This window comes from Trichomycterus rosablanca, chromosome 16 (assembly GCF_030014385.1).
Source record: "Trichomycterus rosablanca isolate fTriRos1 chromosome 16, fTriRos1.hap1, whole genome shotgun sequence".
Taxonomy (NCBI): Eukaryota; Metazoa; Chordata; class Actinopteri; order Siluriformes; family Trichomycteridae; genus Trichomycterus; species Trichomycterus rosablanca.
In genome coordinates, this window is record NC_086003.1 from 19157703 (window position 1) to 19184946 (window position 27244).

Genomic DNA, 27244 nt, shown 5'->3' on the forward strand with positions numbered 1-27244 from the left:
TTTAATTAAAAGCTAAAATACTGCCACACAAACCAATTGTGTGGGTCTAACACCTGCCCTAAAAGAATTGTTCATTTTGCCAACAGATCGGTGCGGAATCACACATAATGTCTCAGACAAACCAGACGAACATGCCCATGGGGCCATGGAAGGTAAAGTCCCCAGTCTGGGACCTGGGATTTTCTACATTTAGAAAATGACATCACTATCACTAAGCTTATTATGGCCAAAAATAAGCATGCCATTGTATAAACATTGGCAATTTCTTATGGCATTTACAAGTGGTTAAATGCATGTGTTCTCCATCAGATCACTGTTTATGACCAGGAGTACTTCCAGGGCAGGTGGTGGGAGTTCACCTCCTGCTGCAAGAACATTATGGAGTTTGGTATGGAGAACGTTCGGTCCCTGAAAGTGGAATGTGGAGCGTGAGTAGTTACACATATTAAAACTTTATTAAATAACAAAACAGCCTAAACGTAGTTTAGTAGGTAAACGTTTAAGCTACACTTACCAGCCAGTTTACTAGGAATAAAACTGAAGCAAAGTGGTGCACTGTTACCCATTAGAAACAATGCAATAAAGTACATTAGGCCTTTGGAATATGTCTGAGAAAACTGAATTTACTAGTAAACCTCCTTAAAAACATTTCATCTAATGTTTGAAATCATGTTTTTATTGTTATGGATTAAGCCCACTTATATTAGAGTTCTGGAAAGTCTGTGGACATGAACACACTAACCAACTTTTGCTATTACCTTCCCCATACATAATCAATTTTGAGATCACTGCTGGCTCCTCAAGACAATTAATAATCAGACGATCTTTACATTCAACTTTTGCTATTGCATTTGTTTATGTGTCCTATGTTCCTTTACCCAGCTGGGTGGGTTTTGAGCATAGCAGCTTTAACGGCCAACAGTTTGTCCTGGAAAAGGGAGACTACCCTTGCTTCGAGGCCTACATGGGAAGCCATGGCTATCGTGTTGAGAGAATGATGTCCTTCCGCCCCATTTATTCAGCGGTGAGTGATGCTGAAAAAAAACCTGAAAACTTTTTACCTGAATATGAATATAATATGAACACTTCAAGTTTAGTTAACTTACATTTTATTTACTGACTCTAAGCATTATGAGGGTATTGAATGTAGGCAGGGATCATAAGCAAGTGACAGGATTTAAAGTCCTACTTTGTGTTGAAACAGTGCCACAAGGAGTCCCGCATGTGTGTGTGGGAGTGTGAGAACATGATGGGCAGACGGTGGGAGCTGTGTGATGACTACCCTTCCCTGCAGGCAATGGGCTGGCACAACAATGAAATTGGTTCCATGCAGGTCCAGAGTGGCGCGTAAGTACCTTCTGTAGCTTCCTGATAAGTAAATAAAACACTTTAGTTTAAAATAATACAGGAATGGTCTAATTACATTATTAAAATTATTAAAATGCATTGAACAACAGTCATTGTGGTTCTCATGTTATATTAGTTTACCAGAATGTTGTAAAAGCTTCAGCCCGACTGAATTATGATTTTTTTCTTATTAGTTAAAATATACAGTGTATCACAAAAGTGAGTACACCCCTCACATTTCTGCAAATATTTCATTATATCTTTTCATGGGACAACACTATAGACATGAAACTTGGATATAACTTAGAGTAGTCAGTGTACAGCTTGTATAGCAGTGTAGATTTACTGTCTTCTGAAAATAACTCAACACACAGCCATTAATGTCTAAATAGCTGGCAACATAAGTGAGTACACCCCACAGTGAACATGTCCAAATTGTGCCCAAATGTGTCGTTGTCCCTCCCTGGTGTCATGTGTCAAGGTCCCAGGTGTAAATGGGGAGCAGGGCTGTTAAATTTGGTGTTTTGGGTACAATTCTCTCATACTGGCCACTGGATATTCAACATGGCACCTCATGGCAAAGAACTCTCTGAGGATGTGAGAAATAGAATTGTTGCTCTCCACAAAGATGGCCTGGGCTATAAGAAGATTGCTAACACCCTGAAACTGAGCTACAGCATGGTGGCCAAGGTCATACAGCGGTTTTCCAGGACAGGTTCCACTCGGAACAGGCTTCGCCAGGGTCGACCAAAGAAGTTGAGTCCACGTGTTCGGCGTCATATCCAGAGGTTGGCTTTAAAAAATAGACACATGAGTGCTGCCAGCATTGCTGCAGAGGTTGAAGACGTGGGAGGTCAGCCTGTCAGTGCTCAGACCATACGCCGCACACTGCATCAACTCGGTCTGCATGGTCGTCATCCCAGAAGGAAGCTGACGCACAAGAAAGCCCGCAAACAGTTTGCTGAAGACAAGCAGTCCAAGAACATGGATTACTGGAATGCCCTGTGGTCTGACGAGACCAAGATAAACTTGTTTGGCTCAGATGGTGTCCAGCATGTGTGGCGGCGCCCTGGTGAGAAGTACCAAGACAACTGTATCTTGCCTACAGTCAAGCATGGTGGTGGTAGCATCATGGTCTTGGGCTGCATGAGTGTTGCTGGCACTGGGGAGCTGCAGTTAATTGAGGGAAACATGAATTCCAACATGTACTGTGACATTCTGAAACAGAGCATGATCCCCTCCCTTCGAAAACTGGGCCTCATGGCAGTTTTCCAACAGGATAACGACCCCAAACACAACCTCCAAGATGACAACTGCCTTGCTGAGGAAGCTGAAGGTAAAGGTGATGGACTAAACTCAATTGAGCACCTGTGGCGCATCCTCAAGTGGAAGGTGGAGGAGTTCAAGGTGTCTAACATCCACCAGCTCCGTGATGTCATCATGGAGGAGTGGAAGAGGATTCCAGTAGCAACCTGTGCAGCTCTGGTGAATTCCATGCCCAGGAGGGTTAAGGCAGTGCTGGATAATAATGGTGGTCACACAAAATATTGACACTTTGGGCACAATTTGGACATGTTCACTGTGGGGTGTACTCACTTATGTTGCCAGCTATTTAGACATTAATGGCTGTGTGTTGAGTTATTTTCAGAAGACAGTAAATCTACACTGCTATACAAGTTGTACACTGACTACTCTAAGTTATATCCAAGTTTCATGTCTATAGTGTTGTCCCATGAAAAGATATAATAAAATATTTGCAGAAATGTGAGGGGTGTACTCACTTTTGTGATACACTGTATAATTATAATTGCTTTTATGTATACAGTTTATGTACTAAAAAAACATTAACATTGCTATTTATGTTATAACCATGCATCTTAAAAGCCCTTTATCAATAGCTTTACTACTAAAATAGCTAGATAAATAATACTGTGGTTGTGGGAGGAAAATTTAATTATTACATTTTTATTAAATATGTACTAGAGCCAAAATTCTAATCTATGCACCTATCAATTATTTTAATTTGAAACTACACTCAAAATATTTCTTGTCTTTCCGGTGTGACTTTCTTTACTTCCTCTTCCAGCTGGGTGTGCTACCAGTACCCTGGTTATCGTGGCTATCAGTACATTATGGAGCGCGACTGCCATGGAGGCGAGTACAGACACTACAGGGAGTTTGGCACTCATGCTCACACCCCCCAGATCCAGTCCATTCGTAGAATCCAGCATTAAAAACAGTCTGTGTACTTTCTTCATCTGTTCCATTTTTCCATTTCCAGTCTAGCCATCGCTCCATTCTTAGGCCTGCAATACAGGCCCAACTGCCAGGGCCACCAGCTTTCAAACTGATGCTACATTCATGAATCATCCAGAGTGTGTTGAATCCTATTCCCAAGGAAAGACACTACAGACAGAAGGAATGATGAACCAAGAATATAAATCATGAAAGGTTTCAGCTGCAGTCATGCTGTAGAATTGTATGACAACAGGGGCATGCTCTTCTTTAATGGTCTTCATTTGCATCAGAAACTTTTGTGAACTTCTGTATGAGACTTGGTAAATAAAAAGAGCAAGAATGAGCCAAGAAAATGGATTCAAGTTAATCATGTGTTGTTCTTTTGAGATCTCTCTACTGAATGGTTGGAGTGGCCATTCCAGAAAAAATGATGTGTTTAGGCTTAGCATGATTATTTTTAAGACAAATGTATTAAGGCTAAGAATGGCACCTGACAAATAAATAACAGCTAAGACCGAAACAGTGGATGATGTAGAAGGTAAATATATGATTTTTGTTTTAGTGATTCCAAAACATTTTGAAGTCTGGTACGCCCAAACGTAAAAAAATTAGGGACCTTCTAGTCAGTTGCTCAAACTCTGTACATACACACATTCATGGGAACATGTTTTATCTTTACATATGAAAGCCTTGTAAAATCAATACCTAGTAATTTACAAACCTTACTTACACACACATCATAAATCAGACACACACATCATTATGATTTATGATTATTAGAAAAAAAAGATGTGCTTAATATAATAACTAAGGTGTCTGACATGCCTCTGCAATGGTGTGCTGATTTTTTTCAACCAGATATTTACAGTTCTGCTGTAAAGTTTTAAACTGCTAAAGAAAGTAACTGAGACCATGGAGCATGCCTGCACCACACTGCCATTCTGTATCAGAATCAGATTTATTGGCCAAGTATGTGGATACACACAAGTATATAAGTACTGTATAAATACAGTAATGTACAAGTTGCAGACAATGCAAACTATAAGACTATATACAGGCAATATATAGAAAATGTATGGACGTGTTCATGTATGTACAGTATTCAGTGACAAATGTAAGCAGAGGTACACAATATATGGTATTTAATTGGTTTACTGTTTAATACAAGAAAATTGCTAGAATAAATAAGTAAATTGCTCAATAAGTAACCTTTACTTATTTTTTATTAATTTTAGGTACATATTTTAATTCCACAATAAAAAAAGACTTTATATAGACTTCATACACAAAAAATTTTGGTTAGACTGTAACAGTCAAAATGTAATTATCATACTTTGAAAAATCAGGGATCACTTTGGAATTGGGCTCTATAGTTATAATAAATCAGCTGAAAAAAATTATTTAGCAATACAGTATTTAAAGTTTTTTTTGTAAATAGAAAGAATAGTTTATTTTCTCATCAGGTTCATGAGTCAAAATGCCAAATACTTATGTTCTTCAGAGACCCCAGACTCAAATCTAGTAAGAAGCCGTCCTATATAAGTGGAGGCTGTTATACTAAAACATAATTTATCCATTTCATTGCACTTCTCTGAAATTATCCCCACACCTCGCTCCTCTCTCTCAGCCTATTCTCTCTCTCTCTCGGCTACATGTGTTCAGTGCCGCTCAGTCACGTGACGGTACCACACCAAAACACAACAGCAGGGCAGGAGCGAGGTGAGCATGTAAGATGTGATAGTGTATATATTATGTACAGACATGATCTCTACTTTTTTATGAAACGACAGAAACGTGCTGATGTAGCGGAGAAAAAGTAAAACTGAAGTATCAATACTTGGATCCGCCCACCCCTAGAAATAAGGTTAGAATAGCCGTGTGGTGTCAATACCTAGCCTAGCCAACTATTTCACAGCTGAGATACTGACTAAAACCCAAATAACTCATAAACCATCACTATTATTATTATGAAATATAATAAATACGTGTGCATTGTGTGCAGTACATTAATTATACGAAAGAATATCAAAGGTCAACAACACCTGTTCTTGTTAGCTTAGTCGCTAGTGTTAGCTGCTAAGCTAAATGCAGTGATTTCTGTTTCTATAAGCACTCTGTATTTATAACTATATCATATTAATATTGTAATACATACATTATTGTAAGTAGCTGCTCTCAGTAGGGTTGTAGATAAATTCAGTTGTTTAGAGTGGTCAGATTTCTTGTTTCTGGGTGCTTTACTTTCTCGTCACTTCTGAGGTAAAACGTTCATAGCGTATCACAACCAAGCGTACAAATATGTACATTTTTAATAGTGACCGAATACATGTGTCCCTGGTAATTTAAAATAAAAAATAGATGCTATTCTGTTAACAATTATAAGCACAAAGTCAAAAGAAAATAGCACTTATTCATCAAAACAAAAACACACGGAATGAGAGCCTCACTGCGCATGCTCCGATTTACGAATCTGACCGACGTGATTTTGCGTAAGGTGCGCAAAGTACGTAAGATGCGTTCGTACTTTACGTACATATGATTTACACTATAATTTCCATACATTTGCCCCTTTTTCTGTATGTGCAAAGCAAAGTATTCAAAAGATCCAAGAAAAAGTTTCAGCAGGGAGATTGATATATTCTCCTGCTAGCTTTAAAAGTGGCATTAAAGACACAAAACAAAACCATGGACTAACATCAGGACAGTAATCAAGTACAGTTATGTAAAAATTCAATATGTACTTTATTTGTACTTGTAAATAGACACAGACAAAAAAACTAAACACTCAAAATAACCAGCATGAACAACACAAACATTTCTCGCTATAACCGCAACATTGTCGCTGTTCCACCTGCTCGCAACCAACTTAGCTTATGAATGCTGTTAACAGATGATCATTTATCCAAACAACAATCCCTGGCATCCTAGCTGAGTTTGCCTCGGTATGGTTTCCTCTCATTTCGCTTCTGCTTCTCCAGCTTTTACTGCTTTGAAATAATAAAAAATAAATAATGCACATGTCTTTACTGCTACTTTCACTGTATCGCTAACAAAAACAAAACATCCACAGTGGCGCATCGGTGACGTCACAGGCACTAAACACACGAGCGACTAGTAATAAACTGAATCACTAAACTGACTCAGGGTTCACATCATTCATTTTAATGCGTATTATAATATTGCTTATTATATTTCAGTGAAACAATTTATTGCAATTCCATATATGAAAATAATAATTTATACTTATTGTGTATGACAGTTTTGATAATAAAAAGAAATTTGACCAGATGAAGCGTTTTCTGTCAGAATGTTTGTGGTGTTTCTGCGCCATCATGTGGATCTTTGCTGACGTAACTTGTACAAAGAAAATAAAATTCAACACGTTTCCATGTTGTGTTTTGAGCACTGAGGCATATCGAGTGTTTTGTTTCACTGTCAAACTGAACAGTAAAGGTGAGCACAAGAAACCGGGTGGTTTTATACGAACTGAACGTGTTTTTACTTCTTAAAATATGATGTATAAATCACGCATTGAACACAATATGGCTGTTTTCTTCTTTTGATAGAAGCAGTTAAGAGTGCAGTGCTAAAATACCCGTACATGAATGATAAACATGTGCATTTATTATCGACTGAAGTTCCACTTTTCTGGCTTTTTGTAAAATAAACAAAATACACAAAATTATTAAATAACCTAATTTCCTCCTTTCACTGCACTTCTCTGGCTAACAAAAAATAAAGTACACAACGTTATTATGGGATAACAAATGTTTTAAAACTTACATTCTTTTTTATTTCATTTTTATTTACTGTCGTTGTTCTGTCGATTTATCCTACCTTATCAAAATGTCTTACCGTAGCGCAGATTTATAGATATAGTAAATATTTGTAAGTTTTATCGATTTATTCTTATTAAACCTAAACTACAGGTAGCACATCTCGATAGATTTGTATCTTATTGTAAACAATAGGTAACTCATCTCGATAGATCTATATCTTATCATACACTATATGTAGCACATTTCGATAGCTCTATATGTTATTATAGCACGCGTTTCACGCGTCGAAACAGATGTGCGCATGCTCGGTAGCACATTTCGATGGGTATGTTGCCAAAGCATTACAACGATTATAAAATTACAAAGGAAGCAAAAAATGACAGTAAAACAATAAACAATAAAAGTGAATAAAGATAAAATAATAAAAAAATAAACAAAACTATTTTAGCAAATTTACAGATAATATATAACTGTATTCTATAAACATATGTACAGTTAAGGTCAAAATTATTAGCCCCCCTTATGAAATCAAATAAAACCCTTATTCTTCCAATGACATGGGCCATAACCTTAAGTGGTTATAGTTTGTGTGCGTCCACAAGAACAAAGACAACATCTGCATAAGGTCAAATGAACATTTTTATTGGTTTGCTGAACTGAAACAGAAAAAAAGCAAAAAATGCAATGGTCAAAATTATTAGCCCTCTGACAACTAATAGTCAATAGTGTAGCCTTTCTGATCCAAAACTGACAACAACCTCCTCTGGTAGTTTCTAACTAAGTTGGCACATGTCTCCTGAGGGATTTTAGCCCATTCTTCCTTGGCAAATTGTTCAAGATCATGCAAATTGCTTGGTCTCCGAGCATGGACCCGAACCTTGAGCTCCCTCCACAGATTCTCGATAGGATTGAGATCAGGGCTCTGAGAGGGCCACTCCAGAACCTTGATTTTGGTGTCTTTCAAAAAGTTTTTTACTAACTTTGATGTATGCTTCGGGTCATTGTCTTGTTGGAAGACTCAGCAATGACCTGACCCTAGACTGGCAGCACATGTCTTGATGTTATTCTTCAAAATATCCACATAATCTTCTTTTTTCATGGTCCCATGCACCCGAACTAGGTTTCCTGTCCCTGAAGCAGCAAAACAGCCTCACAGCATTATGCTTCCACCAGCATGCTTCACTGTAGGGACAGTATTTTTAGGGTTGAAGGCCTCGCCCTTTCCTACGCCAAACAAAAGCAGCATCCATATGCCCAAACAGCTCAAGTTTGGTTTCATCAGACTTCCAAAACTCACCCTTATGTTTCAGATTGTCTCTGGCAAAGGTTAGTCGGGCTTTGGTGTGCCGCTGTGAGAGCAACAGGGTTTTTCTTGGACGATGACCACAAAGTCCACCACAATGAAGAGCGCTCACAACAGTCTTGCGTGAAACATCAAGTCCAGAGGAAGCCAACTCAGCAACAATCATCTTTGCAGAGGTCCAGGGATTCTTGTTGACATCTCTGATTATTTTTCGCTGCAAAGTTTTGGAAAACTTGCGTTTTCGACCACGGCCAGGTTTATTTTTAACAGACTTTGTTTCTTTGTGCTTTGCGATGATGCAATGCACAGCTGTTCTAGAAACCATGAAACGCTTAGAAATGGCAGTATATCCTTCCTCCTGAAGATGAAGGTCCACTATCTTCTGTCTGAGGTCCAGACTGATTTCTTTGCTTTTTGGCATGATGATATTGCTTCTTACAAAAATTATTGAGCAACCCTAGAGTATCCCTTTCATTTAAGCAGTCAAATGATACTAACTCTGCTTCTTGGAGTCACTTAAATAAGATTCAGTGCTAATTGATTGCTCAGGTGTGTTTTCAAACCTAATTGACTGCTCAGGTGTGGTTTCAAACCCAGTTCATTTGTTCTGAAAGCACAAAATCACATGGGGGCTAATAATTTTGACCATCTCAGTTTTCACCAGATTTTTCATAAAGAAATCTTGAATATTTATTTTACATTTTAAAGTGTACCAAAATGGGGCCACATCATTGATGAATGATTTACTATATGAAATTTTATGAATATTGCAAACATTGGGCAGTATTTTAGGGAAATATTTAAAAGTTCCTAGGGGGCTAATAATTTTGACCTTAACTGTAGATCTCTCTCTCTCTCTCTCTCTCTCTCTCTCTCTCTCTCTCTCAACCATTCAAACTCAAACTAAAAGGAAGCTTTACTGGCATAACAAATAAGGACATTCGTATCGCCAAAGCTCAGTTAAAGCTCAGTCAAAGACCAGCAGCACTATACATTTCTTTATGGGGCACAGAAATGTAGAAAATTACTTTAAAATTTGACAACATAAAACCCATATCACTAACTTAGTATTTGTTTAATAAAAATTATATTATATATTATAAGAATATTTGTCACTGAATTATTATTAGTTAAATTATATCATTATAATGTAATGTATTGGTTGTGTGGTTAGATAATGTAAAAACACAGATGGACAAGCTTTTTAACATTGTTATTTATGTTATAAACATACACATCTTAAAAGCCCTTTACTCTATTAATTAATCTCAACCATTCTCTCTCTCACTGCTACATGTGTCTCAGTGCCGCTTAGTCACGTGACGGTACCATAACCAAACACAGCAGAGCCGAAGGGAAGGAGTGAGGTGAGCATGTAAGATATGAGAGGAGCCGGTGTTCTGTCGATTTGTCCTACCCTATCGAAACTTCCTACCGTAGCGCAGATTTATAGATCTATCTGTCGATTTGTCCTACCCTATCGAAACTTCCTACCGTAGCGCAGATTTATAGATCTATCTGTCGATTTGTCCTACCCTATCGAAATGTATTCCTGTAGTAAATATTTAAGTTTTATCGATCTGTTCTTATTAAAATTATGTCTATCATATTATAAATTATAGGTATCTTATTATAACTAGTGGTAGCACATCTCGATAGGTATGTATCTTATTATAAACAATAGGTAGGACATCTCGATAGCTCTATATCTTATTATAAACAATAGGTAGGACATCTCGATAGGTATGTATCTTATTATAAACAATAGGTAGGACATCTCGATAGCTCTATATCTTATTATAAACAATAGGTAGGACATCTCGATAGGTATGTATCTTATTATAAACAATAGGTAGGACATCTCGATAGGTATGTATCTTATTATAAACTATAGGTAGCACATCTCGATAGCTCTATATCTTATTATAAACTATAGGTAGCACATCTCGATAGGTATGTATCTTATTATAAACAATAGGTAGGACATCTCGATAGGTATGTATCTTATTATAAACAATAGGTAGGACATCTCGATAGGTATGTATCTTATTATAAACAATAGGTAGCACATCTCGATAGGTATGTATCTTATTATAAACTATAGGTAGCACATCTCGATAGGTATGTATCTTATTATAAACAATAGGTAGGACATCTCGATAGCTCTATATCTTATTATAAACAATAGGTAGGACATCTCGATAGGTATGTATCTTATTATAAACTATAGGTAGCACATCTCGATAGGTATGTATCTTATTATAAACAATAGGTAGGACATCTCGATAGGTATGTATCTTATTATAAACAATAGGTAGGACATCTCGATAGGTCTATATCTTATTATAAACTATAGGTAGCACATCTCGATAGGTCTATATCTTATTATAAACAATAGGTAGGACATCTCGATAGGTATGTATCTTATTATAAACTATAGGTAGCACATCTCGATAGGTATGTATCTTATTATAAACAATAGGTAGGACATCTCGATAGGTATGTATCTTATTATAAACAATAGGTAGGACATCTCGATAGGTATGTATCTTATTATAAACAATAGGTAGGACATCTCGATAGCTCTATATCTTATTATAAACAATAGGTAGGACATCTCGATAGGTATGTATCTTATTATAAACTATAGGTAGCACATCTCGATAGGTATGTATCTTATTATAAACAATAGGTAGGACATCTCGATAGGTATGTATCTTATTATAAACAATAGGTAGGACATCTCGATAGGTATGTATCTTATTATAAACAATAGGTAGGACATCTCGATAGCTCTATATCTTATTATAAACAATAGGTAGGACATCTCGATAGGTATGTATCTTATTATAAACAATAGGTAGGACATCTCGATAGGTATGTATCTTATTATAAACTATAGGTAGCACATCTCGATAGGTATGTATCTTATTATAAACAATAGGTAGGACATCTCGATAGGTATGTATCTTATTATAAACAATAGGTAGGACATCTCGATAGGTCTATATCTTATTATAAACTATAGGTAGCACATCTCGATAGGTCTATATCTTATTATAAACAATAGGTAGGACATCTCGATAGGTATGTATCTTATTATAAACTATAGGTAGCACATCTCGATAGGTATGTATCTTATTATAAACAATAGGTAGGACATCTCGATAGGTATGTATCTTATTATAAACAATAGGTAGGACATCTCGATAGCTCTATATCTTATTATAAACAATAGGTAGGACATCTCGATAGGTATGTATCTTATTATAAACTATAGGTAGCACATCTCGATAGGTATGTATCTTATTATAAACAATAGGTAGGACATCTCGATAGGTATGTATCTTATTATAAACAATAGGTAGGACATCTCGATAGGTATGTATCTTATTATAAACAATAGGTAGGACATCTCGATAGCTCTATATCTTATTATAAACAATAGGTAGGACATCTCGATAGGTATGTATCTTATTATAAACAATAGGTAGGACATCTCGATAGGTATGTATCTTATTATAAACTATAGGTAGCACATCTCGATAGGTATGTATCTTATTATAAACAATAGGTAGGACATCTCGATAGGTATGTATCTTATTATAAACAATAGGTAGGACATCTCGATAGGTCTATATCTTATTATAAACTATAGGTAGCACATCTCGATAGGTCTATATCTTATTATAAACAATAGGTAGGACATCTCGATAGGTATGTATCTTATTATAAACTATAGGTAGCACATCTCGATAGGTATGTATCTTATTATAAACAATAGGTAGGACATCTCGATAGGTATGTATCTTATTATAAACAATAGGTAGGACATCTCGATAGCTCTATATCTTATTATAAACAATAGGTAGGACATCTCGATAGGTATGTATCTTATTATAAACTATAGGTAGCACATCTCGATAGGTATGTATCTTATTATAAACAATAGGTAGGACATCTCGATAGGTATGTATCTTATTATAAACAATAGGTAGGACATCTCGATAGGTATGTATCTTATTATAAACAATAGGTAGGACATCTCGATAGCTCTATATCTTATTATAAACAATAGGTAGGACATCTCGATAGGTATGTATCTTATTATAAACTATAGGTAGCACATCTCGATAGGTATGTATCTTATTATAAACAATAGGTAGGACATCTCGATAGGTATGTATCTTATTATAAACAATAGGTAGGACATCTCGATAGGTATGTATCTTATTATAAACAATAGGTAGGACATCTCGATAGGTATGTATCTTATTATAAACAATAGGTAGGACATCTCGATAGCTCTATATCTTATTATAAACAATAGGTAGGACATCTCGATAGGTATGTATCTTATTATAAACTATAGGTAGCACATCTCGATAGGTATGTATATTATTATAAACAATAGACAGCGCATCTCGATAGATCTATGTCTTATTATAAATAGTGTTAGCACATCTCGATGGGCTTATATTTTATTACAAATGATAGGTAGCACACTTGATTTATTGACCTGTCTCTCAGACATTTATCTTAATTTTTAATTTATTTATTAGGATTTTAACATCATGGTTACATTCATGACAGGGCAGGTAGTTACTCATTACACAAGATTTATTAGTTCACACATTTAATATCAAACACAGTCAGAGACAGTTTTGTATCTTCAATTTACCTCACTTGCATGTCTTTGGACTGTGGGAGAAAACTAGAGCACCCGGAAAAAAAACCCCACATACACATGGGGAGAACATGCAAACTTCTCACAGAAAGAATCCACCTGTAAATGGAGCCCAGGACCTTCTTGCTGTGAATCAACAAAGCTACCCACTGAGCCACTATACAGCCCATACATCTCAAATAATTGTGTAATTTTTAAACTAGTTTATTAACAACAACACATCCTGAGTCTCTGGTGGATGTGTCTACATTTTTTACATATGTATTTTGGGTGTGATTTGTTATATTCTGCACATTAAAATGTACCCATCTACTGTCACACTGCACCTGAGTAAAACAGGTAACAATGCTGTACAAATCAGTAAATAATGTTCACAATAACTTTTTAATAATAAAGGTAAAATTAGATAAAATATATCTGTATATCTGTATAATATAGCTGCTCTAAATATCTATCATTTCAATCATGCTCTTGTCAGCTCTGTCTTGCAGCATGGAGCAACTTATGCAGTAATCCTCTGCATTGTCTTAAATCACCACTCAGCCCTGCTGTCATGAAGTTCACTTGGCTTTATAATTCCTATTAATTAATGGAGACAGTGGCAAAATCTGGTTTAGCAAAATTCTAACTAGTTTAAAATATTCAATAACAATATTACCTCCAGCTATTTATACATGCATATGAACTTGAGTTCATCCTGAAAAACTTATCATGTATAAGCACTCTGTAGTTCTAAAATTACTGACTGTAGTTCATCTGTTTCTCTACATACTTTTTAACCTGCTTTCACCCTGTTCTTCAGTGGTCAGACCCCCTACAGGACCACTACAGAGCAGGTATTATTTAGGTGGTGGATCATTCTCAGCACTGCAGTGACACTGACATGGTGTTAGTGTGTGTTGTGCTGGTATGAATGGATCAGACACAGCAGTGCTGAGTTTTTAAACACCTCACTGCTGGACTGAGATTGGTCCACCAACCAAAAATATCCAGCCTACAGCACCCTGTGGGCAGTGTCCTGTGACCACTGATGAAGGTCTAGAAGATGACCGACTCAAACAGCAGCAATAGATGAGCGATCGTCTCTGACTTTACATCTACAAGGTGGACCAACTAGGTAGGAGTGTCTAATAGAGTGGACAGTGAGTGGACACTGTATTTTAAAACTCCAGCAGCACTGCTGTTTCTGATCCACTCACACCACCACCATGTCAGTGTCACTGCAGTGCTGAGAATGATCCACCACCTAAATAATACCTGCTCTGTGGGGGTTCTGACCATTGACGAACAGCATGAAGGGAGCTAACAAAGCATGCAGAGAAACAGATGGACTACAGTCAGTAATTGTAGAACTACAAGCGAGTTCTTTTGGCTATGTAGTGTGTATATGTAGTGTTGGCTATGTAGTGAGTATTATATGTATATACAGTATGTATATATATATATATATATATATATATATATATGTGTATGTGTGTATGATGTATGTATGATGTATGTACATTTTGATTTTGTAGTAAATAATATTCTAACCCGAAGAACATCTTAATCTCAAATAATTAGAACTAAACTGACAGGGGAGCAGCAAAAAATAGTTGTACATATACAAATAACTGAGTACATAAAAAACGTAATAAATGCTCAACATATTCATTCAGTAATTCACTTTAAACTCAACTTTAACTTCAAACAACCGTTACTGTACATATTGAACTGCTAATAAAGCACAAAACTGAAAAATAACCTAATACATTTTGTGTTGTCATAATGTTAAGGTCGCAGATGGTTATTTAAAAATGATTGGCTTTTCTAGATGTATGAAAAACGCATCTAAAATTACCAAAGGCATGTATAAACGTGGTTAAATACAACGTTAACACAGCATTATTAAGATACACAGTTATTTAACTGTAATCAATCAAGTACAGCTCATTTAAGCACTTTGAATATTTTTATATAGCTTTTTTTTTTTAAAGTCACATAATAACAGCATTACATATACATACACTTAAACTTTAAACTTTTTAAAGAATTAAAACGAAACCATACGTTACTAACCGCTAGAACAAATAAATTAGGCAAAGGTAGCACAGAATTATAGGCGTTCCCCGCAACGAGTCAAAACCGATGTGCGCATGCTCAGTAGGACAAATCGATGGGTAGGATAAATCGACAGAACACCGGCTCTTAAACTGGTTTAGGAAATGTATTAGCAAAAGTAATGCGAACTTTTGAGGCGCTGGTGAAGTGTTTTGCAAACTGCGGTGAAGTTCAGGCTTTAAAAGTGAAACTACTTTATTAGTCATGGGAATGTACAGTATGTTTCAGCACATTACAGCACAGTTACTAACAGAACAAGTAGGACGGAGTTCAAGGGCCACTGTTTATTATCAAAATATTATGACTTCATTTTCCACTTGTACTATGTTGCCCTAAAACACAATGTCTTATGTTCATTAGAACGTATATGTTATTAATATGAATAAATATAAATTAATTTAAAGTTTGTAAAAACACATGTAGCCATGTGTGTATGTACTTGTATGCACATGCATGCAAACGTATATACAGTGCCTATAGAAAGTCTTCATACCCTATCAAAATCCTTGCCTTTTGTCACATTATACCCTGAAAATGGAAAGAAATTATGTCTAACTTTTTCCAGCTGTATTTACACATTATAACCCTCTTCATCAAAGTGAAAATTACACTTTTAAAAAATCTGATAAATTATTATAATTTTATTAGTAAAATACCTGGTTTGGATAAGTAACCAGCCCCTTAGAGTGAACATTATAAACTTGCTCAGGTACAACCAATCACCTTCCAGATCACACACCAGGCTAACTGGCCCACACCCGACATCAATTGTACTGGTTTTGCTTACTTCAGAATAAAACCAGCTGTTCCTTGATGAGTCCACTACTAGTAGTGCATGGTAACACCATGGTTGGAAAGGTGCTTTCAAAAGAGCTCCGTGATAGAGTTGTGGAAAGGCACAAGTTAGGAGAAGGATACAAAATGTTTTCAGCAGCTTTATTTATCCCTCTGAGTACTGTCCAGAGCATTATCAAGAAGTGGAAAGTGTATGGCACCACCAACACCTTGCCAAGATCGGGCCGTCCCTCCAAACTGGATGACCGAGCCAGGAGGACATTGATCAGGGAAGCTACCAAGAGGCCAATGGCAACAATGTTGTATGGCTGAGGTTGGTCGGCCTGTGCATGTGACAACAATCTCGCACGCTTTACACAAAGCTGGCCTGTATGGCAGGGTGGCAAGAAAGAAGCCACTCCTAATAAAGTGCCATGCTAAGTCTCGTTTGCGCTTTGCCAAAAAAGACTTGGAAGATTCTAATGACATGTGGCAAAAGGTTTTATGGTCAGATGAGACCAAGATTGAACTTTTTGGACTGAACTCCAAGTGGTATGTTTGGCGAAAACCAAACACAGCACACCACCAACAATACACCATACCTACTGTGAAGCACGGTGGTGGCAACATTATGTTATGGGGGTGTTTCTCTTCAGCAGGAACTGGGCAATTGGTCAGGATTGAATGGAAAATGGATTCCTCCAAGTACATCCAAATTCTTGAGGAACACATGCGACCCTCTGCTAGACAGCTGAAGACGGGTAGGAGATTCATCTTCCAGCACGACAATGACCCTAAACACACTGCCAAAAAAACAAAGTAGTGGCTTAAGGAGAGGAAGGTAAATGTCCTTTAGTGGATAAGTCAGAGCCCTGACCTAAATCCGATATAAAATCTGTGTATGGACTTGAACAGAGCAGTGCATTACCGGTCACCAGAAAATTTGACTGAACTTGAACAATTCTGCAAGGAAGAATGGGCAAATATTCCCCAATCCAGATGTGCAAACCTGGTAGGGACATATCCAAACAGATTCATGGCTGTAATTAAAGCAAAAGGTGGCTCTACAAAGTACTGAATCAGGGGACTGATGACTTTTCTAACGCTGTTATTTTACTTTTAATTTTTTTTTATTAATTTTCAGAACCGTTTCATTTTTTCTCATTGCTTGAATGTTGTATGGCAAAATACTGTATATAAATAAAGCTGGTGAAAGATTTCTTTGTTGTGAGTTTTGATTTCAGGCTGTAAGACTAAAAAGTGACACTTTCAAAGGGGTATGAAGATTTTCTATAGGCACTGTATACAGTATATATATATATGTGTGTGTGTGTGTGTGTGTGTGTGTGTGTGTATTTGCATATGTGTACATGAGTATATATGTGTATGTATTTGCATGTGTGTATATGTCTGTATATGGGTATATATGTGTATGTATATATATATGGCTATATTGGCCCCATTGTGCAATATTGTCACGTCACTTTACTATTTAATAATTTAATTACTATTCAATCTTTACACTAAAACTATACCTCATGCATCATTACAGTCACCAGTTACTCTTTTTATGTAAATTACAATAAATACTTAGTTCTAGTTTTTCTGTTTGCTTTTGTTTTGTTTTGTACTGTTAATTATTTGTTGTATTAGCTACTGGGGCTTTAATGTCCTTCGGGATCAATAAAGTATCCATCCATCCATCCATCCATCCATCCATCCATCTATCATGTAATTCACAAGTGAATATTAACACAAGTTCTTTTTGTTAGGGAGTGGTGCAGTTGGTTGATTGGGTGCCACATAGTAACGTGAGTCCACTTGGTTTTGTCCGAGTCCTTCCAGGTCCTTTCAAAAGCATGCCAGGAGGTGATTGAGGTGTTAGTGCCCTAAATGCAATTTAAATTTTAACCTTTGGACAAAATTTGCCATTTAGATTTGCTATAAATTTGGAATAGCCTACCAGAATGGTACTTTCACTGTAACTTTGACGTTTACTGTAAGAATATACTTACATGTACTTTACACCAAATTGCAACATACTAGCTTGAACTGTATTATAAATGACAGTATGCTCACATGTACTGGATGAGTGAATACTGAATGACTGTATACTCATTGTAAAATAAACTGAAGTATAATTAATTACAGTATACTCAGATGTACTGTGTAATGAATTACAGCACAACTACATTACTGTAAAAAGACCCCACATGTACACATTGTACTCACAGTGGCTGTATATGAAATGACAACTATTTCTAATGATTTAAGATGAGCTATTCAGAGGTACGTAGATTCAGTCGTTGCAGATCTAAAGATAGCCGTGTTAGCTGATTTCAAATTTAATATGGAACACTTTCCTGGCAAGACCATTTGACTCTGACCTTTGAGGGTAGATAGAAGAGTAGTAATGAGTCTCTCTCTCTCTCTCTCTCTCTCTCTCTCTCTCTCTCTCTCTCTCTCATACACACACACACACACACACACACACACACACAAGCACACACACACACACAAAACAAACAAACATACAATATATGATTCAATATATGGCCAGAGTATCAGAGTATGACAGTGATCCCTGTACTTTTTTTATTTTTTTAGGTAGGGACAATGCATGTGAAAAAACCTCCTACATGTTCCTGAGGAAAGAACTGCCAGTGCGTCTGGCTAACACCATGAGAGAAATCACTCTGTTGCCTCATAACCTGCTAAATCAGCCATCCGTCCAACTGGTCCAGAGCTGGTGAGGGAATGGGACTGGGCTGGGTAAAGATGACCTTGTAACTAACTTATAATTAAATATAATTGTTATATATAATTGTTGGTGTGATGGATTGGGCCTTTAATGTCTTATGCAACAAACTGAGGCTATAGTGAGAGCAGGATTGTTATTATGGAGGCTCTAATCCCGTCTCAAAAAATGGCTAGAGCAAACTATAAAGCTTGGTAAAATTGCACAGAAGCACGGGGTCTACTGGCCCAAGCATTGTAGAACTCACAAGAAAAAAAATATCTTTTTGTGAGTTTTTATTATTATTTCCAAATTCCTTCATATACTACAGATTGTAATGGGTTAATATTCCATTTATGTTGAAATATATTTGAAACATAAAATTTGCTGTAATAGGTACAGTCAGAGCTTTGAGGAGCTGTTAGACTATGAGAACCGGAGTCCAGAAGATCCACACACACTTAATGAGTAAGTCATGTGTTGCAGTAGAAAACCAAGAATGTATAATGTATTGTGTTATGTTATACAGTACATCTACTGTTAAAACAGTTAATCTATTCATTTTAATGTTTATGCTTTTTAAGATCTTTAATTTCTGCCACACATATAAGACGCTTTGTTAGTTCTACTAAATTGGGACCACTTGTAGTGTTTGAACATTATATGTACTTTAAACAACCCTTAGAATAACCATTTAAAACACCAGAGATGTAATTTGGCAAGATATCATTAACATAAACATATAAGGAAAACATCATAAAACCTCAACACAGAGGGAGAGGCTGTGACACAACTCATTACATACACACCATTAATAATGGGGATTAAGGCATAATGTTTCACTGTCATCTAATTGTTTTTTACTGTAATAAAACAGAATGAACAATCATATTTATTGGCTTACTATAAATTAAATACCTACACTGGGGGTTATTAAATCTCTTTTATATTTGTTGAAATATTAACTTTTACTAACTATTAACAAAAATGCTTTAGAAGCAAAAACAAAAATATGTTAAATGTTTTATAACATTATACTAAATAGCTATACATAGCACATTACAGTATACTGTATTATACTACAGTATTATTCTAATATTCTAATATTATTTTTAATTTATAGCTATATAGTTTGTAAATAATGTTCTATATGTTTATGCTGCCAAAAAATTATCCTGCAAAATGCACATGGTAGCCTTCATGACATGTAGCCATCATAGTGAAGGTGTAAATTTGTGATGTAAGTTTTGTCCTGTAGTCTTGTTTAAAACATTGTTCCAGAACTGATGCGCCACACAAGATTAGACAAAATATATTACTGTGACATATAAGCCATGCCCTAAGTGACTTTATTCACTGTTAATTTAACACGCTATACACTCTTAAAATTGTAGGTACAACAATTTATCCTAGCTTCTTATCCTGTGGTCTGTAGGACATCTACCTTCTAAGCTAAAGTCAAATTATTCCCATATATTAATGCATTTGTGTCTGGCTTTTGCTCATTGTTGCAGATCATCTGATAAAAAAAGTAAATTAAATGAAAACGGTTTTGTATATCAAAATAAATGAGTGAGTTTCCTACTTTTCAATAGAACTGATGTCTTAGAGCCTCTTGAGTGGCAACATGTCTTTATGAAATTCAGTCACCCTTACTTACAAACTAAACATTCTTTCTCAGTTTCTTAGACATCCTTTTGAGGATTCGGAACAGACACAATGATGTGGTTCCCACTGTGGCCCAGGGAGTTATTGAGTACAAGGAGAAGTTTGGCTTTGACCCTTTTATTAGCAGCAATGTGCAGTATTTTCTGGATCGTTTCTACACAAGCCGAATCTCCTTTCGCATGCTCATCAACCAGCACAGTGCGTATGACCATACAGTAAAACTAGAAATGAATTGATATTGCAGTATGATTCTTTACTAACATTATAAAAAGCTGCCATATGAAGTTAATACAAGTAATCTAAATAACACCATATTATTATGTTATTTATGCGACTGCTTTTCTCTGAGAGTAAATGATAAGAACAGAAGCTTTTAAATAATGGCTACTGTGGTGGTTCTTAATTCTGACCTACATGACCCAGTTTGGGTATTTTTTAATTCTGGCAAAAAGAATACAGTTCTATGGACTTTGTACTTCCTTACACTTGGACGCAGCTGTAACATCTTCAACATCATCACATTAATACAGTTGCTAAATTTATACAATTGATATTTCATATTCAAGTTTGTTGTTTGTTTTGTTGACAAATAAACATTGTTTCAATTGTTTAGTCACAGAAAAAGAACTGGTAATTGAAATCTCAAGACCGGCATGACATACAGTGTATCACAAAAGTGAGTACACCCCTCACATTTCTGCAAATATTTCATTATATCTTTTCATGGGACAACACTATAGACATGAAACTTGGATATAACTTAGAGTAGTCAGTGTACAGCTTGTATAGCAGTGTAGATTTACTGTCTTCTGAAAATAACTCAACACACAGCCATTAATGTCTAAATAGCTGGCAACATAAGTGAGTACACCCCACAGTGAACATGTCCAAATTGTGCCCAAATGTGTCGTTGTCCCTCCCTGGTGTCATGTGTCAAGGTCCCAGGTGTAAATGGGGAGCAGGGCTGTTAAATTTGGTGTTTTGGGTACAATTCTCTCATACTGGCCACTGGATATTCAACATGGCACCTCATGGCAAATAACTCTCTGAGGATGTGAGAAATAGAATTGTTGCTCTCCACAAAGATGGCCTGGGCTATAAGAAGATTGCTAACACCCTGAAACTGAGCTACAGCATGGTGGCCAAGGTCCTACAGCGGTTTTCCAGGACAGGTTCCACTCGGAACAGGCTTCGCCAGGGTCGACCAAAGAAGTTGAGTCCACGTGTTCGGCGTCATATCCAGAGGTTGGCTTTAAAAAATAGACACATGAGTGCTGCCAGCATTGCTGCAGAGGTTGAAGACGTGGGAGGTCAGCCTGTCAGTGCTCAGACCATACGCCGCACACTGCATCAATTCGGTCTGCATGGTCGTCATCCCAGAAGGAAGCTGACGCACAAGAAAGCCAGCAAACAGTTTGCTGAAAACAACAGTCCAAGAACATGGATTACGGGAATGCCCTGTGGTCTGACGAGACCAAGATAAACTTGTTTGGCTCAGATGGTGTCCAGCATGTGTGGCGGCGCCCTGGTGAGGAGTACCAAGACAACTGTATCTTGCCTACAGTCAAGCATGGTGGTGGTGGCATCATGGTCTTGGGCTGCATGAGTGTTGCTGGCACTGGGGAGCTGCGGTTCACTGAGGGAAACATGAATTCCAACATGTACTGTGACATTCTGAAACAGAGCATGATCCCCTCCCTTCGAAAACTGGGCCTCATGGCAGTTTTCCAACAGGATAACAACCCCAAACACAACCTCCAAGATGACAACTGCCTTGCTGAGGAAGCTGAAGGTAAAGGTGATGGACTAAACCCAATTGAGCACCTGTGGCGCATCCTCAAGTGGAAGGTGGAGGAGTTCAAGGTGTCTAACATCCACCAGCTCCGTGATGTCATCATGGAGGAGTGGAAGCGGATTCCAGTAGCAACCTGTGCAGCTCTGGTGAATTCCATGCCCAGGAGGGTTAAGGCAGTGCTGGATAATAATGGTGGTCACACAAAATATTGACACTTTGGGCACAATTTGGACATGTTCACTGTGGGGTGTACTCACTTATGTTGCCAGCCATTTAGACATTAATGGCTGTGTGTTGAGTTATTTTCAGAAGACAGTAAATCTACACTGCTATACAAGCTGTACACTGACTACTCTAAGTTATATCCAAGTTTTATTTCTATAGTGTTGTCCCATGAAAAGATATAATAAAATATTTGCAGAAATGTGAGGGGTGTACTCACTTTTGTGATACACTGTACATGTTTCTTTTAAATAAATGCAAATGTTTGACTGTATAACAAATCAATACTTCTTATGTTTAATTGCATTCCTTTGCAGCTCTCCTCTTCAGTGATGACATCAACCATGCACATCCCAAGCACATTGGAGGCATTGACCCAAACTGCAATGTGGTTGGGGTAGTACAAGGTTTGAAATTATTTTTAACTGTAACCACTAAAATAAACATGATTAGGGTACTGTGCAGTAACATATAAATTGAACATCAACTGTATTATACTAGTCCTGCTACATCATTCAGTACACACTGATGATTTTGCTGTAGTATATACAGTATGTCTCCTTCTTTTAGATGCCTATGAGACAGCAAAGATGCTTTGTGAACAGTATTACATGATGGCACCTGAACTAATAATACAGGAGATTAATGGTGAGTTTGTGAAAAGTAGCTGTTTGAATCTTGAATTGCATTAAGAATAATTTTAGTTCTGGCAATTTGTTTACTTCTTGACTTTACCTGGGAGCCTTACATACACTTGTAATAGTTAGTGGAGGGCATCAAGGAGAGCCCCAGACACTCAGGTACATGTTTTCCTTTCCATATTTAAATACACATTTATACGTACACACACATACTCACACAAGTAGATATATTTATAAAATAAATAAATCATAAAAAGGGTTCCTTTAAAACAAAAGAAAATGTGAAAAAAGAAAAGCAGACAAAAAAGTTATCAAAGTAGAAGAGAAGATTAAACAATACAAGGTACAATACGGTATACCAAGTACTAATAATGTTTATAATGATGTAAAATATAAGTGCTAGACAGGAATATTGCATGGCTAAATTAAAAACAGTATAATACATGACTTAGTTTGTAACTTTGATTCACTTTGATTCACTTTGATTCATTCTGAAGTGAAGAACTCCAACAGGCCCATTCAGGTGGTCTACGTGCCATCCCATTTGTTCCACATGCTCTTCGAGCTCTTTAAGGCAAGTGCGCTGAGACGACATAACATGATCTTACTCGGTGCTTGGACGAGGTCAGTAATGATGGTTCATAACACAGGCTTTTTTTTGTAGAATTCCATGAGAGCTACAGTGGAGCTTCATGAAAACAACACAGAAGGACTTCCCCCAGTAAAAGCACTTGTAACTCTGGGACAAGAAGATCTCTCTATTAAAGTAAGTGCTCTGTTAGGGAGTAGATGGCAGTAGATTAGCAAATACTAATGTTTAGGTATGTAGAAAATGATGTAAGAAAAAGGAGTTGCCAACTAAAGTGTGAAGCAATGCAGTTCAAATGAACACACACACACACACACACATACAGCGAGAGAGAGAGCTGCTTGGCAAAACTATGAACTACAAAACTATGAACTGTCCTATCTGCTGTTACAGGTGCTGAATAATCGAACCCTTTCTGAGCAACACCATTGTTATCAGTAATGTCATGTCCTATGTGACAATTTGATGTTCTGCTTTGATGAAGCTTTGAAAATTTTTTATGTCCAATTGTGCAGAACATTTGGATGAAGATGTGCTTTTAATTCAATATCTAAACCAACGTTAACAGTGCAACAAAGTGTGGATTGTGGATGCAACACACCTGACAACCTTTGGGTTATTTTGTGTGTCGATGCTCTTAATCTGAGGAGCTGTGTTAATTTTAATTGTTTAGTCTATTTTTATCTGTTTTATTTTGTCTCTTACTCTGTATTTTTATTTGGTTCTTACTTTTTTAATATAATGTTGTGTTATGTATGCTTATTCGATGTACAGCACTTTGGTCAACGTAAGTTGTTTTAAGAGTGCTTTATAAATAAAATTTACTTACTTACTTACTTAATCGGCAAGTACTGTTTAAATAACATACTTCCTAAACATATATTTAATTAATATATAGTACAAATATCTGCCAATTCTAAAAAACCAATTCACAATCACACAATCAAATTTGAAACTGTTTGTCTGTTTTTTTCTTGTGTTGTTTTTGCCACAGTAACTGCAGCCATGGTATGAAATGCATATCAGATTAGTCCCTTTAGTTGTATTAATTTACTCTAGCTTTTGGCTTTCACAGATCTTTGTAATAAGGACCTCTGTATTTGTACTTATTTTGGCAGATAAGTGACTGGGGAGGGGGCGTACCTTTAAGAAAGATTGACCGACTTTTTAACTATATGTACTCCACTGCACCTACACCAACACTAAATGGGTCAGAAAACGCTGCACCACTGGTAATCACCCATCATATATTGTATTGTTATTAGACTATTAAAGTGTGTGGTGAAGTAACAACTCCTTACTTTATACAGGCTGGTTTTGGCTACGGTTTGCCCATCTCAAGACTATATGCACGTTACTTTCAAGGAGACCTTCTCCTCTACTCTATGGAGGGTGTAGGAACTCATGCTATTATCTATCTAAAGGTTTGTTTGTTTTCATATGAAATGCATTTTATTTCTTACAATATGGTCCAAGGTTCAAGGTTTGCTCTTGATATTGTTTTATAGCTTTACTATGACCATGGCAATTACTGATCAGCCAAACTGAATTAAACTTCATGTTTAAAGGCACTCTAAAATGTCCTCCACAGGCTCTGTCCAGTGAGTCTTATGAGCGTCTTCCAGTCTACAACCAGTCAGTGTGGAGACATTATCAATTAGGGCCAGAGGCAGATGACTGGAGCAACCCCAGCAGAGACCCTCAGGATGCCTCCACATTCAAAGCCAACACATAGCATATGCTTATCACATGCTTATCACTGAATACTATTTGACATGTGTAGCTGCAAAGTCTTTATAGGGCTACAAATGCCTTTTACAGCATGGTAACACCTATTTGAGTAAGGTTCTGAGCTAGCAGCATTTACTTGTTGAAAATCAGTATTTATTAAGTCAACCAAAGGCTTTTCTGAATGTTTGTATTGTTGAAATATTGAGGAATAACTCAACTCTGTAGATTTGTAAAAGGTCAGATGATAAGGCTTGAATGTACAATATGTTTACAGAATTACACTTCTGTGTAAATGCAGTTGCAATTGCTGCTAGAGTCATAAAAATAATTGCATGTTATTTAGTGACAGACGTTTTTGGAAAAAAGGACTATCATTCTCAGTAAAAAATGACTATAGATTCAGATTAGATTTGTAATTAATTTGTTTTAAATTAAGAGGGCTGCTCATGTGAGAAGTCCCAGAAAATTTCTCATCACTAAGCAAGTCTAATCAACAGCTATAAAACATGTTTGTTTGTATAGAATGTTATATCAGTTATTGAATGTTAGTTTACATACCTTATCCAACCGGAATTTTAAAACAAATACATAAAAAGTGCATTTGTTGTTTGTTTTTTTAGTTTAGGTAAAATGTGTTTGCCTTTTTATGATTCGGATGAATATAAAAAAGAATTTGTTCACATTTACATTTACGGCATTTAGAAGACGCTTTTATCCAAAGCAACTTACAGTTGTGGCAGTATACAATCTAAGCAATTGAGGGTTAAGGGCCTTGCTCAAGGGCCCAACAGTGGAAACCTGTCAGTGGTGGGGCTTGAACAGGCAACCTTTTGATTATTAGTCCAGTACTTTACCCACTAGGCTACATCTGCCTTATTTATAATTAATTAATGCAGAAGACATACATTTTACCTTTTCCATGCATAAAAGTGCCACAATAATGCTTGACATTCAACTTTATTTTTCAATGAATGTGCAGATACACACATTTAATTTAAATCTGAAAAAATAAGAAAATGCTTTTTAAATGGGTCGAAACAAGAATGCATATACAGTGTTTGTTATGGGAAATGATTCTAAACCTATTTTGTAATATAAATAAATATTGTTAAATAAAATTACAGTTAATGGCATGTCAATGTAGAAAATTACATTATTATTCATATAGTGTAAGTGTTGTTGTCCCTTACATAATTAACAAATACAAATCAATAAATTATGGTCAAGTTAGTAATACAAGAAATATATAATGCAAAGTAAGTTGAATGTCACATACCATGCCACATACAGTGCTTTCAATAATTCAGTTAGTGGATGAAATTGTGGAATGCGGCAGTAAAGCACTGACATGTTTTATGGGGTGCATGTGGGTTGATCACAAACTTGCAAGGGCTGTTAGTATGCACGTAAGTTTTATGCTGGAGGACTGAAAGGTGTTTAGGTATAATTGATGGTGTATAAATGTGTTTACTGCCCCCTCTGTTACTGGTGGTGAGCTGGTTGAAGCTTAGAGGGTCGGGGTGAGAGAGAGCGCTCTCTTGTAGGGCTGCTGCTGGGAGAGGTGCGGGGAGACTGGTACGGAGACAGGGCCTGCAGCACACGGCCACTCCGCTCCTGAATCATGTGCTGAAAT

At 36.5% G+C, this 27244-nt stretch overlaps 3 protein-coding genes and 1 long non-coding RNA gene across 5 annotated transcripts in view; 2 read left to right on the top strand and 2 right to left on the bottom strand.

The window, feature by feature from the left end:
• Nucleotides 1-107: 107 nt before the first annotated feature.
• cryba1b (crystallin, beta A1b) lies at nucleotides 108-3581 on the top strand. Its single transcript, XM_063011948.1, has 5 exons — nucleotides 108-152; nucleotides 310-428; nucleotides 883-1024; nucleotides 1205-1347; nucleotides 3434-3581. Exons 1-5 carry the CDS (start codon nucleotides 108-110, stop codon nucleotides 3579-3581), a joined length of 597 nt encoding a protein of 198 aa, XP_062868018.1.
• LOC134330716 (uncharacterized) lies at nucleotides 1093-5954 on the bottom strand. The gene is made up of 2 exons (XR_010015027.1): nucleotides 5741-5954; nucleotides 1093-1368 (listed from the first exon to the last, which is right to left on the bottom strand). It is a non-coding gene; the product is annotated as an uncharacterized LOC134330716 (long non-coding RNA).
• On the top strand, nucleotides 5281-26738 carry LOC134330714 (pyruvate dehydrogenase (acetyl-transferring) kinase isozyme 3, mitochondrial-like). Its single transcript, XM_063011949.1, has 11 exons — nucleotides 5281-5304; nucleotides 18836-18977; nucleotides 19362-19433; nucleotides 20647-20831; nucleotides 22968-23057; nucleotides 23221-23298; nucleotides 23789-23865; nucleotides 23956-24057; nucleotides 24999-25112; nucleotides 25191-25304; nucleotides 25472-26738. Exons 2-11 carry the CDS (start codon nucleotides 18868-18870, stop codon nucleotides 25613-25615), a joined length of 1086 nt encoding a protein of 361 aa, XP_062868019.1. The 5' UTR covers nucleotides 5281-5304; nucleotides 18836-18867; the 3' UTR covers nucleotides 25616-26738.
• Nucleotides 26553-27244, bottom strand: part of pcyt1bb (phosphate cytidylyltransferase 1B, choline b) — a 5177-nt gene continuing 4485 nt past the window's right edge. For both annotated transcript variants that reach the window (XM_063011945.1, XM_063011944.1), the window contains exon 8: nucleotides 26553-27237. In XM_063011945.1, the coding sequence (XP_062868015.1) occupies nucleotides 27119-27237 (119 nt within the window). In that variant the 3' untranslated portion in view covers nucleotides 26553-27118. The remainder of the gene's footprint in view (nucleotides 27238-27244) is intronic.